The 13,599-nt window shown below is 45.5% G+C and overlaps 1 protein-coding gene across 2 annotated transcripts in view; it reads left to right on the plus strand.

The window, feature by feature from the left end:
• LOC138303936 (lysosomal protective protein-like) overlaps nucleotides 1-13,599 on the plus strand; it is an 86,338-nt gene that overhangs the window by 24,122 nt on the left and 48,617 nt on the right. For both annotated transcript variants that reach the window (XR_011205470.1, XM_069243510.1), the window contains exons 10-14: nucleotides 88-166; nucleotides 1,921-2,069; nucleotides 2,442-2,517; nucleotides 2,601-2,690; nucleotides 2,917-3,018. Coding sequence is in view for 1 of the 2 variants with exons in the window: in XM_069243510.1 (XP_069099611.1) it covers nucleotides 88-166; nucleotides 1,921-2,069; nucleotides 2,442-2,517; nucleotides 2,601-2,690; nucleotides 2,917-3,018 (496 nt within the window). In the remaining variant the exon portion in view is untranslated. The remainder of the gene's footprint in view (nucleotides 1-87; nucleotides 167-1,920; nucleotides 2,070-2,441; nucleotides 2,518-2,600; nucleotides 2,691-2,916; nucleotides 3,019-13,599) is intronic.

Genomic DNA, 13,599 nt, shown 5'->3' on the forward strand with positions numbered 1-13,599 from the left:
TGGTATTGTATTGGGGCTCGGAGCCGTAGTATGTGCTGAAAAGGACTAATTCTGCTTCAGCTGACGAGTTCTTTCTCCGAGTTTCAGGGAGGGCAAAGACAACATTGTTGTGCATCATTTTGGAGTTCCATTTCACCGTTCACCACTTCACCATCACTGGAATAAGGTGAGTGATACGTTCCATTTTAGACAGATCTGACCAAATAAGACATGCATACCAATGTAGTGCGCGGAAGATCAACAAATGTTTGCTTTAATCCAAAATAAACGATGAGTGGCAGCATTCATTACTCAGTGTTGTGGTGTGGAAAGTGGAGCGGCAGACTAAACCCCGTGCCCTTGTGAGTGTGACGATGCAGCAGCTGCTCTGTCCTTGGTACACTGTATTCGTTTGTGCACGTGTGATACACTGGGAACCTTTTTTTGGAGTAAGCAGGGTAAATGTGGTTCCTTTTTGTAGGGTCTTGGGGGGCACTGGATCCCATTTGTGTGAAGGTGAGCTGCACTGGGTGTCACGCGAACGCAGTATGAGAGAGGATAGTTACTCTTTCTTCGGAGTTGGATCTTGAGGTGTGAAAACCTTGGGTTTCTGGCCATGAGTATGAAATATGGTGCATACATTGATGGGTGCACCATGGTGAAGGAGAGGGGGTGTTCTCATCAATGGAGTGCCAAGCCTGAGACGAAAAAACTTAGGGCCTGATTCTAACTTTGGAGGACGGTGTTAAACCGTCCCAAAAGTGGCGGATATACCACCTACCGTATTACGAGTCCATTATATCCTATGGAACTCGTAATACGGTAGGTGGTATATCCGCCACTTTTGGGACGGTTTAACACCGTCCTCCAAAGTTAGAATCAGGCCCTTAGTCAGCAGGTGGACACAGACCGAAGACAGCATTTCTCTGTGTTTCTAATACTTCCCACCAGGTGAGAAATTGGACCTTTTAGAACAAATGTCATCTGCATAGCTTGGTGAAGCTGTGCCACTTATCCTTTGTTATGAAAACGTTTATACCTCACTCAGCACAGCAATACTGCCGGATCTCCCTTTAACTGTCTAATTTTCAACATAAGTTCTGGGCTGCAATGTCAGGTGCCGTTGGCCCTCTGTACCAAGGCTATGTTGGACTGACAATGGATGTTGCATGATTCTCGCTTTTACAGCTATTATAGAAATGCATCGACTAGGATGTTTTTTTTAAACTCATTTTCTTTAAAAAAAAAGAAGATGAATATACTGAGTTGAAAGCTCTGGAGGCCAGACGTGGTCAATCTCGAAGCACAGATGTGTCTGAGCGACACATTTCTGCACTGGGAGAATTCCTATTCCCTCTGAGCAGGATGCACAAACCCAGAGGACCATGTTGCCATCTGCAAATATGACATCTGTTTCATTAGAAAAGAATTTGATCCATTGGATGCTCATCCATTTTCTGAACTTCACGTTGCAGTGCATTTTAGTGGAATAAATATTGTGGCGTTTCCTTTTGCAGCATATAGGGTTTATGGCAGCTCTGCAGAAGTTGTGACCATTCCATTCAGTAGCTGGAGGTGGTGGAAAGTTCTCCCTGACCTGGCCTTCTCTCAGGGCAGCAAAATTAGCAGCTCCACATTGCAACGTGTAGAGGTAGCGGAATCTCCATCTTGAGCAAAGAATGTATGGTTATGGCACCCAGTGGAAATCCGAAAGGTTCATGTTTGCAATTCGATAAAGATTTTGGAAATGCCCACTTTTAGCAGTTAGTGTTTTTCAGCAGTGTCCTGTGCCTGGTTAACTGTTGTAGTAGCTTACCCTTATAGCCAGAACGGTTTGAAGTGATTCCTTGTGCATCAATGAAAGGCTATGGCTGCTCATCCCACATCTCTTTGAGGCTGCAGTGTCTCTTTTGTATTGCATCTCTTCTCTTTTACCTACAGAAGTTGCTTCATTTAAGCAGATCATCAAAAGCTGTGAGGCTGGATCTACCTTGTGTGAATAGCACAGCCTCAAGAATCTATTTGAACAACCCGTATGTGAGAAAAGCCCTCCACATTTCCCCTGAAGCCCCATGGTGGGAAGTCTACAGGTAATGCTCTACAGCACCCTAGAATCGTGAGTGGTAAAGTTGGGACCTGTTAGTCTCATGTTTAAGTAAGCCTCTACCAAATATAGCAGGGTAATTTGTGCCTCGCATTGTCTAATCTATCCACAATAATGGCCATGCCTACCTCATATTTTTTTTATAATGAGTGAAATAATTTCTCACATTTCTGCCCTGGAAAACCTCCCATGTACTTGTCTGCAAACATGTCTCAACCCCTATCTCTCTCCTGCTCCCTGCATCTACTCCGACTTGCTCTTAATGTCTTCGTCACTTCTTCTGTCTCTCCATGTGCATTGCTTCCCTCTGGTTGTTCGATTTCATGCTTCCTGATGCTGCTTTGATTTTTGTGTGCAGTTTACAGGTCTCTCAGGGGTACACAACCCTGGTGGAGAGCTTGGAGAAGCAATACTTGAAGCTGCTGAATGCTAGGGTAAGAAGGATTGTCTTATAGTTGATTAGAAGCAGATGAATTGGGTATCCGCAAACTAAACAGATCCCTCTGCCTCTTTTTAGAAATACAGGATCCTGATTTATAATGGTGATGTGGACTTGCAGTGCAACTTCCTGGGAGATCAGTGGTTTGTGGAAGGGCTGCATCAAAAGGTGAGCATTGCAGATACTAGTTGCAGGCCACAGCATTCATGTGACGTCTAGTGTCTGGAAGTGGCTCTGGCTACGTTCCAGTGGCACTCTATCAAAATGGGCTATTGCTTCGTGCCTATTCGAGTGCTCCATTGCAGATGACTTGGGAGGGTAGTGGGGATGAGGTTGGCTGCATCATGTCATGTCACTGCCTTTTTGTTGAATATTCTTATTCAATGTTCTTAAGGTGCAGGTGAACCGCAGAATGTGGAAGTACGACGATGGAAACGGACTGCAAGTGGGAGGCTTCGTCAAGGAATTTCCCAACATAAGTTTCCTTACAGTCAAGGTAAACTTCTAAATCATTCATGCATTTGTTCTCTGCCTGCCCCCAGCTGTAACAGTACATTGATCTGACCAGAAGACTTGGCTGCCAAGATTCGAGTATTACACATTATTACCACTGGGAACGGCCCTGAGGAAGGTTGTCTTCTATATTACATAACACCGAAACGCGCGTAGGCCTTCGGTCCCTATGGTATCATTGGTTCCTTAATATGTTGGTTCACTTGTAAATAAGACACGTTTTTTTTTTTTATTTGAATTATTTAATGTCTATGTGGTATGTTTGACTTAGGTGCTTTGTATGTATTTTCCTCTATTTTTTTGATTTAATGTATATACTTTTTATGATTGTATCATTATGGAATAATAAAATATCTATATTTGTAAAATAAGCTTGTATCAATTATGTAATAGGATTCTGTTATTTGAGTACCTAAACTGAGTAGCCTATTAAAAATACTCTACTGGTCAGTCACATATAGTTAGTATCATCTCAGACCATAGTATTGGTACGTGAAGATGATGGTATCTTCATGGCTATCTTAGTAGCTTTTGTAGTAGTTTTTACCTACTTTGGTTATTTCCCTGTCTGAGCTACGTGCATTATATTCAGGGAATCCCCTTATAAATATTGCTGTAACAGTACACTGTCCAGACAATTTGTTGTCACTAAGTTCACAATTGTGGATCTGATGTGCAGGGATTTTGTCCCTGTGCATGTTTACCAGCGGGCCACCAACCAGATCCAACTCTCTTTGAATACCCATGTAAATAAGTTTAACACCTGAAGAAACTACAACGAGATCTCTGAGACCCATGTCCTACACACTTTCAAATGTTCATTCTTGTGGTCCTCATCCCTCCTTCTACTCTCTTCTTATAGCCCCAAGATTTTACTTCCCCCATGTTCCTGGGTTCTTTTTAGTTCTAATCCCATCTCCAATTCTAATAAGTTAATGCAATGTCCTGACACATTTAATCACCAATCTATGATGTGATCTCTTTGCTCCTATGCACGCTACATCCTTTACTTCGCTTTCAGCTCTAGGATGTCCAGTCTCTTCTCTGCTCTCAAAGTCCCAATCTACAGTTCCACATTACCCCAGCTTCCCTTCCACCTACTACCTAGCCTCAATTCATTTCCAACCTCTCTCCTGCTAACCCCTTTGCACTCTCCTTCGCAGCCTTCTTGTACTCTTTGTTACGCTTGGACATAAAGGATCTGTTTCATTATCGGACAACTAAAGTGGTTGTAATTAGGCCGGTTTGGGATTTGTCATGTTGGTAGTTGTGGCGGGAATTTGTCTTTCTGATGTCAACATTCACTTCAGTCTCAATTGAATTCTCTACAGTTCTTCTTGTTCCTGCTAATTTGCTGTAGAAACCTTTTGACATTTGTGGAGTCCCAAATAGACTTGGTGATTTAGCTTCTAACCACGTCATACTCCTCTAGGTCCTTTAGTAGCAGTCGCCACACCCTACTGGAATGAGACCAGTAGATCTAATGGATACTTACTTCCACAGATTTCTCTTAGTATTTCCTAGATATGATACTAGATCTGGAAACTACTTCTGAAGCCATAGCTCACCAGGTCCTCCTTTTGGGCCCTGCAGCTTCACCCACTCAGGACCTGACAGGAGTAGGATATGGAAGGTAGTAACGGATAAGTTAGTGCCAGCTCCTGTTTTTCCACACCTCATGGATGCACGCCGAAGCTCTTACTGGTGCTCCACTGATTAAATTCCTCAGCAACTGGTGAAGCGTTTCTTGGGTTTGTCACACATACTTTAAAAATATGTCTTCTCAGATTCACATGACATCTGTAAATGGTGTCTTGGATCTGACCATGATTTATCAGCCGTGACTCTTGTTCTTTAGTTTTCATTTGAGTTTTACTGATTTTCAACGTGCAACTCTAATTTTGTCCCTCCATATCTCCCTCTCCTACATTCAGTTCTAATTCTGTATTGTTTGTACCACTGTAGGGCCTTGTCCAGTTTATCATTTTCATTGTCATCATCTTTGGTTTCAGTAGTGGATGATCTGCAAGGCGTTTAAGGCTCTAGGGCAAGATATGTCTCTGTAGTCTTACTAATGTATTTCAATTCTGGACCCATATTTTCTCAAAATGCTGTTTTACCTCTTGCAGACCATGTGAAAATGTTTCCATACCAGGTATCCTACACTTGCTGATTAGTTTGAATATTCTGTATACGAGGAGTGTATTGTCTGATCACTTTCCTTTAATCATTTTTTGAATTTGACTTACGGACGTGTGATTTCTTCCATTATTGCCTTTTTACATGACCCAGTGTTTGAGCTGTGTACATATGTATCTTTCTGATTCTTCTAAATCACAGTCCACCTTAACTTGTTTAAATTTCTTCAGTTTGGATCTCCAGGCCTCTCGCCATTGAATGACACCCTGTACAGTAAGGGATCAAAATTCGGGTTTCCGAATAATGGGGTGTACTTTTAAGTCTCACAACCTGTCATGGTGTTCATTACTTTTAGGTTCATACATTATTAGGGACATTATTAGGGACTTCCACCAAGGGAACTACTGGTAAAAAATGATCAATAAATCACCAGTGGCACTCCGGTTTCGCTTTTGACCATTCAGTAAGTAGCAGAGGTTAGCAGGCTGGTTTTAGACCGTGAAGTTGAAGAGTGAGGCCCTCTAGTCTCATTTTTTTTCCATAAATTTTGTGGCTACCCGTGATTTCATATCCTTCTCCTATGAAGTCCCTACAAGCACACTACTTGTTTAAGTATTCATGAAACAACCTGGATCGGGTTGGCCTGCATTAAGAAAATGACTTCAGCTAGTCTCCTCCTTTTGATGACCAAAGTGATACAACTGTGCCATGGAAAGGTGTTGGCTTCACCAGCTTTGCAAATCTCTCTATTTTGTGGCAAGTTGGCTTCATGTATGGCTTTTTCAGTGGTCGCTAATTGTAGATCTAGGTATCTAAAGGCAGCATTAGTCCAAACAAATAGGGCAAAGTTTCAGTTGTCTAGTTTTTGCCTCCCTTTGGGATGTTTATCATTGTGGCCTCCGTTTTTATCACTGAGTTTGACCCCGAGACGCATCAGAAGGCTCATAGTTTTTACAGTGGTGGATGTAGTAATTGTTTTGGCTCAGCCACCAAGATATCACTGGAAACCGGATTTTTTAAATTAATCTCTGCTTAATTCCACACACTGACTCACAGGAGGACTTCAGATTTATTGCATTTGCAGTTCCAGGCATAGCACTAAGCACAGTGGCGACAGGAGGCACCCCTGCATGACTCCTGCTTCGGTTAATATTTCTGTAGAGTCCTGGCCGGTGAACTGGGTTTTAGCGATGGGCTTCGTATAACAATCTAACGCCTTTGAGGTAAGCCTCTCTGTCAGAGCCCTGCTCCTTAAGGCCTCTCCTAACCATATCCTATGTTTCCCCATCAGGGGAAATGAGTAGAAGGCTTTTCATTAGGTTGTTGGCTATGTCGATCAAGATTATGTTTTTGGTGCTGTCTCCATCCCATCTCTTAGCGGTGAAGCTGACCTCATCAGGCTGCTTCGTGACTGGCAACAGGAGTTTCATTCTGCTGGCAACCATTTTAATGTAAGTCTGCACATTGACAGTAAACTGTGAAACCAGCATACAAAAGCCACATTATTTAGGGTTCTCCCATTTTTTCACAATGACTGAGCCCCTTGTCTCTGCCATCGTGGGTTAACGGTTCCAGTCTTGGCTATGTCATTATACAATTAAGTCATAATTCCCAGTAGTCCCAACCATAATGTTTTTATAAAAATACTGGGTTTATGCCATTTGAGAAGGGGAGGCCCTTTACTGCCCTAATGACTTTGTGATGCCCTCCAAGTTTTGTCTGATCAGGTGTCAGCGGACCTAATTGTTCCATCTTGATATATTCTTTTATTGCCTGGTAGAAATGGACAAGAATCTCTTGCTTTTTCCTCTTTGATCGTGGTCACTCTCCCACCCTCTTCTTTAAGTGCAAGTATCTGTGGCTTTGTCTGTTCCATAGTTGTAGATGTATAAGCTAACACTCCTTCTGCCTTGTTGCCCATTCAAATATTGTATCTGTGTTTGGGAATATTTTGCTTTAAGTTCCAGTAGTCTTTGTTGGCCTCTGACATCCATCAATTGTCCCTGTGTCTTCTGTGAAAGTGTTTTTTATGTTTTCCTCTACTGTGTAAATTATTTTCGAGATCGGCAGTTCTGATATTAAAAATGTTGTTTGGCCTCGCCCCTTTCATAATACAGGTTTTCCCTGACAACTGCCACGAAAGTGTCCCATAGAATTGGGAGAGCACATTTCCCTATGTCATTATGTAGTAGGTGTTCCTTTGTTTGTGTCTGGATCGTCTCTCTGAAGACTTTACTTTTTATTAGATAGTCATTGAGCCACCACGTGGAAGGCACATGGTGTATGAGAAGAGGAGAATTACTTTTCTCCCTGGAGTCTGCTTCTCCAAGCATTGACTGGACTTATTTCATCCAACCAGCTGTTGCCTTCTTTTGACGTCGGATGTTCTCTGCCTAATTGTAACATTCAAATAACGCATCCAGCACCGGATTTCAATCTCTCCGATTATCAGAGGTCCAGTGATAACGTCTGTTATTTTTTGTACTGTTTGAAGTAGTAATGGTTCCTGGGCCTGATTTGGTGCAAGATACGTCTCTAACCCTTAAGACGCCATTTAGAAGGAGCGAATGTCCCTCAGTATACTTGTAAGAGTACCTCAGTTTCAAGCCTATGTGTTGTCACACTAGGATTCCTACTCCTTTCACTTTCATTTAGCTGGTGCAAAGTCTTAGAGCACATCCTGGATCTCAAGTGCAATTTATTTTTGTTTAGAAGACGTATTTCTTGTAGTAAGGTAATTGTCTCTTTTCAGTGTTTTCAGGGCTTGAAATACATAATTGGTTTCAGCAGCCCATTGAGCCTCGCTTCATAAAAAGATATGATTGTTAATCATATACCCTTACCAGTTCTCTGACCCCACTTAGGACAGCAATCCCGACATCTAGCACATGCTTAGTTTTTGTGTTTACAGTGGAACCTAAGCCATTTCATATTTGGGCTCCATCGGTTTGTCATTGTCCTATGTCCCTGTATATCTCTCCCTCCCATGACACATACTGTTTCATTTACTCTAAGGCCATCAGGAAATGGGAAGTTAAGCTGCTCCGGAGCAATAACCATATCTATTTCCCAAAGCTTCACTTTCTCCTTCCGTTAAGTCTTCAGATAATGAATAACCTCTCCGGATGTCTGCTCCCACAAAAAAACACCAAGAGCACCATATTAAAGAGCAGCCCCGTTCCCCCTTGGAACAGGCCCCCTCCCAGGACCATCCAGAAACTCTACACTAGTCTCTTCTTCATTGTGTGGGCCAGTTGGGATCCTAGAACCGATACAGTGAATGCTGGACCCCATCTTCCAACCCTTCTCTAGTCAAGGTCTTATAGCAGGCCATGTTGAAAATTTTCAGTGCAACCCCTCTACTCTCATTCAGTGCTTTACAGACACAGTTGTCATGGACACTTTCTCTGTGGGCTGGGCTCACATCTGTGCAAGATGATCATGCAAGTCCTTTGATCCGCCTAAGAGCAATACATCTGTAACAATTTACTCAAGTTACGGCCAGTTTCTGTTGCCCAACATGTCTTGGCAGACGATACTGTAAAGGGTGGTTTGGCTGCCGTATTCAGATTCATGTGTCTCATGACCAGGGGCAAGTTTACTAAAATATTTGATCTGTTTCCTGCCCGCTCCATTTATTGTTCCAAAGTGAAATTTAAATATGGTGTGAACACATTTCCCGCACTAATATTTGTACGCTTCTAAGCATGTCAAAAAGTCAAGCATTCGGTTGATTCGATAAGGGTGCAACTGACACAGATTTAGACAGTGCAGAATGCCCCTCTCATTAAGTTCTAAGAACAGTATGATGGCAGATCCATTAAAGGGACACCCCAGTCATAACACATCCCCTCCCATAAACAATTTTAATGATTGTGACAACAAAAGGAATTATAGAACTGTAACCAAATTACATAGTTGCAAATGACAAATAGCATTCGAAAAATATATATTGAGGAACAAAAATTGTAATATAAAAAAGAGGCCGCCCGCCAAAGTCCTGCGTCGGGATAACTGCATATGCAGCCGTCGCTCCGCCGTACCTGTTACGAGTTTCCTGCTGGGCCGGTCTGCCCACCGGCCCAGCTGGAACCACACCACAGAGTTCTGGCAATGTTGTGGTCTGTTAGGTGCAACAGCACCAGTCCCGTTTTTCACTACCCGAAATTTGGGCAGTGAAAAGCGCGACGGAGCTGTCCATGGGGGGCCCTGCACTGCCCATGCCAAGAGCATGGGAGGTGCAGGGGCCCCCATGGGGCTCCCAGCACCTCCCTTCCACCAACCTTTGCATGGTGGTGGGACCGCCTTGCAAAGGCTGGCGGAAACGCAGGTCGTAATCCGAGGGCAGTGCTATATCGAGTATGATTTTGGCAACATACATGTACCTACAAGTGCGCAATGAGATGTGCCTACATGTTGGTAGCCTTGTGCGCTTAACATTATTTTCCTGTTTTTCTTTGATTTGAGACTTATGATATGATAATATTTACGACCTTTTTAGATTCCGACCAACATTATATACAATGACTGGTTTGTAAGTGTCTACAACTGAACGGATTGATTCACTATGCAATTTATATTTAATTGATTCTCTACATTTATATGCATGTAGATATCTGCAAGTGATTGGACCATTGAGGCTGCTCGCCATCCCTATGGTGCCCATCCTTTAATGTGAGGAGGGTAAGGATGGTAATCATTAATATTCAAGAGTGAACACTTATTTACACTCAAGAACGGTTGATCACTTCACGAGAGGTTTGTTCACCAATGTGTCTTGGCCCTCCCCTTTTTCACTAGTGCACTTGGTATCAGTGATGTACTATGCATTATGTTCTGCTTTTTTCTTGCAGGTTCCAGTAACACACAGGTATTTTAGTTTTTTTTGAAAAGTGAGGATTAGGTAGTTTATTTATGGTCCTGACAAATCGCACCTGATCACTATTGACAACTTGACCGAGAAACATGTTGACCTATTTTTGGGCAGTATAGGGATTCCTGACTCTGCTCTTATTACAACCCCAGATTATAGGGTTTGTGACCACCTGACACTATGCCCTCATTACAACCCTGGTGGTAAATCCCGCTTACCGCCGTGCTGACGGCCGTCAAGAGACCGTGGCGGAAATCCGCTCCAGGTATTATGACCCACATCTCGTAATCCGCCACAATGCAGACACCCACACAAGTCCGCCACACCAAAGGTCAGTGATAAACTGGCAATAGCAAATCCTACACTGTCACGCCATCAAGAATACACCCACACTTTCACCACCCACGAATCAACGCAATGGTCATTCAACAGCGGTAATCCATTGGCGGTACACACCGCCGCGCTCAAAGTACACACACATTTACAAAACACAACCACATTGGACATTTCAAAATACACACACCTGATACACACACCACACCCACACACTCACACCACTATAAAACACACACCCACATTACCCACAACCCCTTACAACGACATTTGTGGAAGAAGCAGAGTGAGAGAGAATAGCAAACACAACACCATCACTCATACAACATCCACGCACCTCAAAGAACACACACCAGCACAACACATCACACAGCACAACAAACATCACCTCACACCACATTATGGCACCTCAAAGACAACCCAGGTTTTCTGAGGAGGAGCTCAGGGTCATGGTGGAGGAATTCATCCGGGTAGAGCCACAGCTATTCGGATCACAGGTGCAGCAGACGTCCATTGCAAGGAAGATGGAGCTATGGCGGAGAATTGTCGACAGGGTCAACGCAGTGGGACTGCATCCAAGAACACGGGATGACATCAGGAAGAGGTGGAACGGCCTACGGGGGAAGGTGCGCTCTGTGGTATCCAGACACCAGGTAGCCGTACAGAGGACTGGCGGTGGACCCCCGCCTCCTCCCCCACAACTAACAACATGGGAGGAGCAAGTCTTGGCGATCATGCATCTTGAGGGCCTCGCACGAGTAGCAGGAGGACTGGACTCTGGTAAGGCAAATCTTTGCTACTATATCCCCCCCACCCTACCTGCATGCCATCACAAACTCCTACCCTCACACCCATCTCCCCACCACCCCACAGATACCCCACTATCCCAACCCACACATCCCAAAACCAAGCCCTGCATGTAACACCAATGCATGGACACCCATTACCAAAGCATGTCCAGTAGAGAGACTCACCCAGGCCCCAAAATCACCAATCACACAAGGGCCAAGGCAATAAGGCAAGCACAGGAGTAGAGGGTAACTGACTGTAAGGAAATACCTCCTTGGCATGGTAACCCCATGACTTTTTGCCTTTGCTGATGCGAAGTTATTATTTGAAAGTGTGCTGAGGCCTGCTAACCAGGCCCCAGCACCAGTGTCCTTTCCCTAACCTGTACCTTTGTCTCTACAATTGGCACAACCCTGGCACCCAGATAAGTCCCTTGTAACTGGTACCAAGGGTCCTGATGCCAGGGAAGGTCTCTAAGGGCTGCAGCATGTCTTATGCCACCCTGGGGACCCCTCACTCAGCACAGACACACTGCTTGCCAGCTTGTGTGTGCTGGTGGAGAGACAATGACTAAGTCGACATGGCACTCCCCTCAGAGTGCCATGCCAACCTCACACTGCCTATGGCATAGGTAAGTCACCCCTCTAGCAGGCCTTACAGCCCTAAGGCAGGGTGCACTATACCACAGGTGAGGGCATAGGTGCATGAGCACTATGCCCCTACAGTGTCTAAGCAAAACCTTAGACATTGTAAGTGCAGGGTAGCCATAAGAGTATATGGTATGGGAGTCTGTCATACACGAACTCTACAGCACCATAAGGGCTACACTGAAAACTGGGAAGTTTGGTATCAAACTTCTCAGCACAATAAATGCACACTGATGCCAGTGTACATTTTATTGTGAAATACACCCAGGGGGCATCTTAGAGATGCCCCCTGAAAACATACCCGACTTCCAGTGTGGGCTGACTAGTTTTACCAGCCTGCCACACACCAGACATGTTGCTGGCCACATGGGGAGAGTGCCTTTGTCACTCTGTGGCCAGGAACAAAGCCTGTACTGGGTGGAGGTGCTTCTCACCTCCCCCTGCAGGAACTGTAACACCTGGCTGTGAGCCTCAAAGGCTCACCCCCTTTGTTACAGCGCCACAGGGCAACTCAGCTAGTGGAGATGCCCGCCCCCTCCGGCCACTGCCCCCACTTTTGGCGGCAAGGATGGAGGAGATAATGAGAAAAACGAGGAGTCACTGGCCAGTCAGGACAACCCCTAAGGTGTCCTGAGCTGAGGTAACTCTGACTTTTAGAAATCCTCCATCTTGCAGATGGAGGATTCCCCCAATAGGATTAGGGATGTGACCCCCTCCCCACTGGGAGGAGGCACAAAGAGGGTGTAGCCACCCTCAGGGCTAGTAGCCATTGACTACTAACCTCCCAGACCTAAACAAACCCCTAAATTGAGTATTTAGGGCCCCCAGAACCTAGGAAGATAGATTCCTGCAACCTGAAGATAAAGAAGGACTGCTGACCTGAAGCCCTGCAGTGAAGACAGAGACACCAACTGCTTTGGCCCCAGCCCTACCGGCCTGTTTCCCCACTTCGAGAAAAACTGCAACAGCGACGCGTCCCCCAGGGTCCAGCGACCTCTGAAGCCTCAGAAGACTACCCTGCATCTAAAAGGACCAAGAAACTCCCGAGGACAAAGACTGCAACTTTGCAACAAAGAAGCAACTTTTAAAGACCACACGTTTCCCGCCGGAAGCGTGAGACTTTCCACTCTGCACCCGACGCCCCCGGCTCGAACTGCGGAAAACTAACTCTACAGGGAGGACTCCCCGGCGACTGCGAGCCCGTGAGTAGCCAGAGTTGACCCCCCTGGTCCCCCACAGCGACACCTGCAGAGGGAATCCAGAGGCTCCCCCTGACCGCAACTGCCTGCTTCAAAGAACCCGACGCCTGGGAAACACACTGCAGCCGCAGCCCCATAGGACCTGAAGGATCCGAACTCCAGTGCAGGAGCAACCCCCAGGCATCCCTCTTCCTAGCCCAGGTGGTGGCTACCCCAAGGAGCCCACGCCCTTGCCTGCCTGCATCACTGAAGAGACCCCTGGGTCTCCCATTGAAACCTATTGCAAACCCGACGCCTGTTTGCACTCTGCACCCGGCCGCCCCTGTGCTGCTGAGAGTGTACTTTTTGTGCCTGCTTGTGTCCCCCCCGGTGCCCTACAAAACCCCCCTGGTCTGCCCTCCGAAGTCACGGGTACTGGCAGACTGGAACCGGGGCACCCCTATTTCCATTGAAGCCTATGTGTTTTGGGCACCACTTTGACCTCTGCACCTGACCGGCCCTGAGCTGCTGGTGTGGTAACTTTGGGGTTGCCTTGAACCCCCAACAGTGGGCTACCTTGGACCCAACTTAATACCCTGTAAGTG

Source organism: Pleurodeles waltl, chromosome 7 (assembly GCF_031143425.1).
Source record: "Pleurodeles waltl isolate 20211129_DDA chromosome 7, aPleWal1.hap1.20221129, whole genome shotgun sequence".
Classification (NCBI taxonomy): domain Eukaryota; kingdom Metazoa; phylum Chordata; class Amphibia; order Caudata; family Salamandridae; genus Pleurodeles; species Pleurodeles waltl.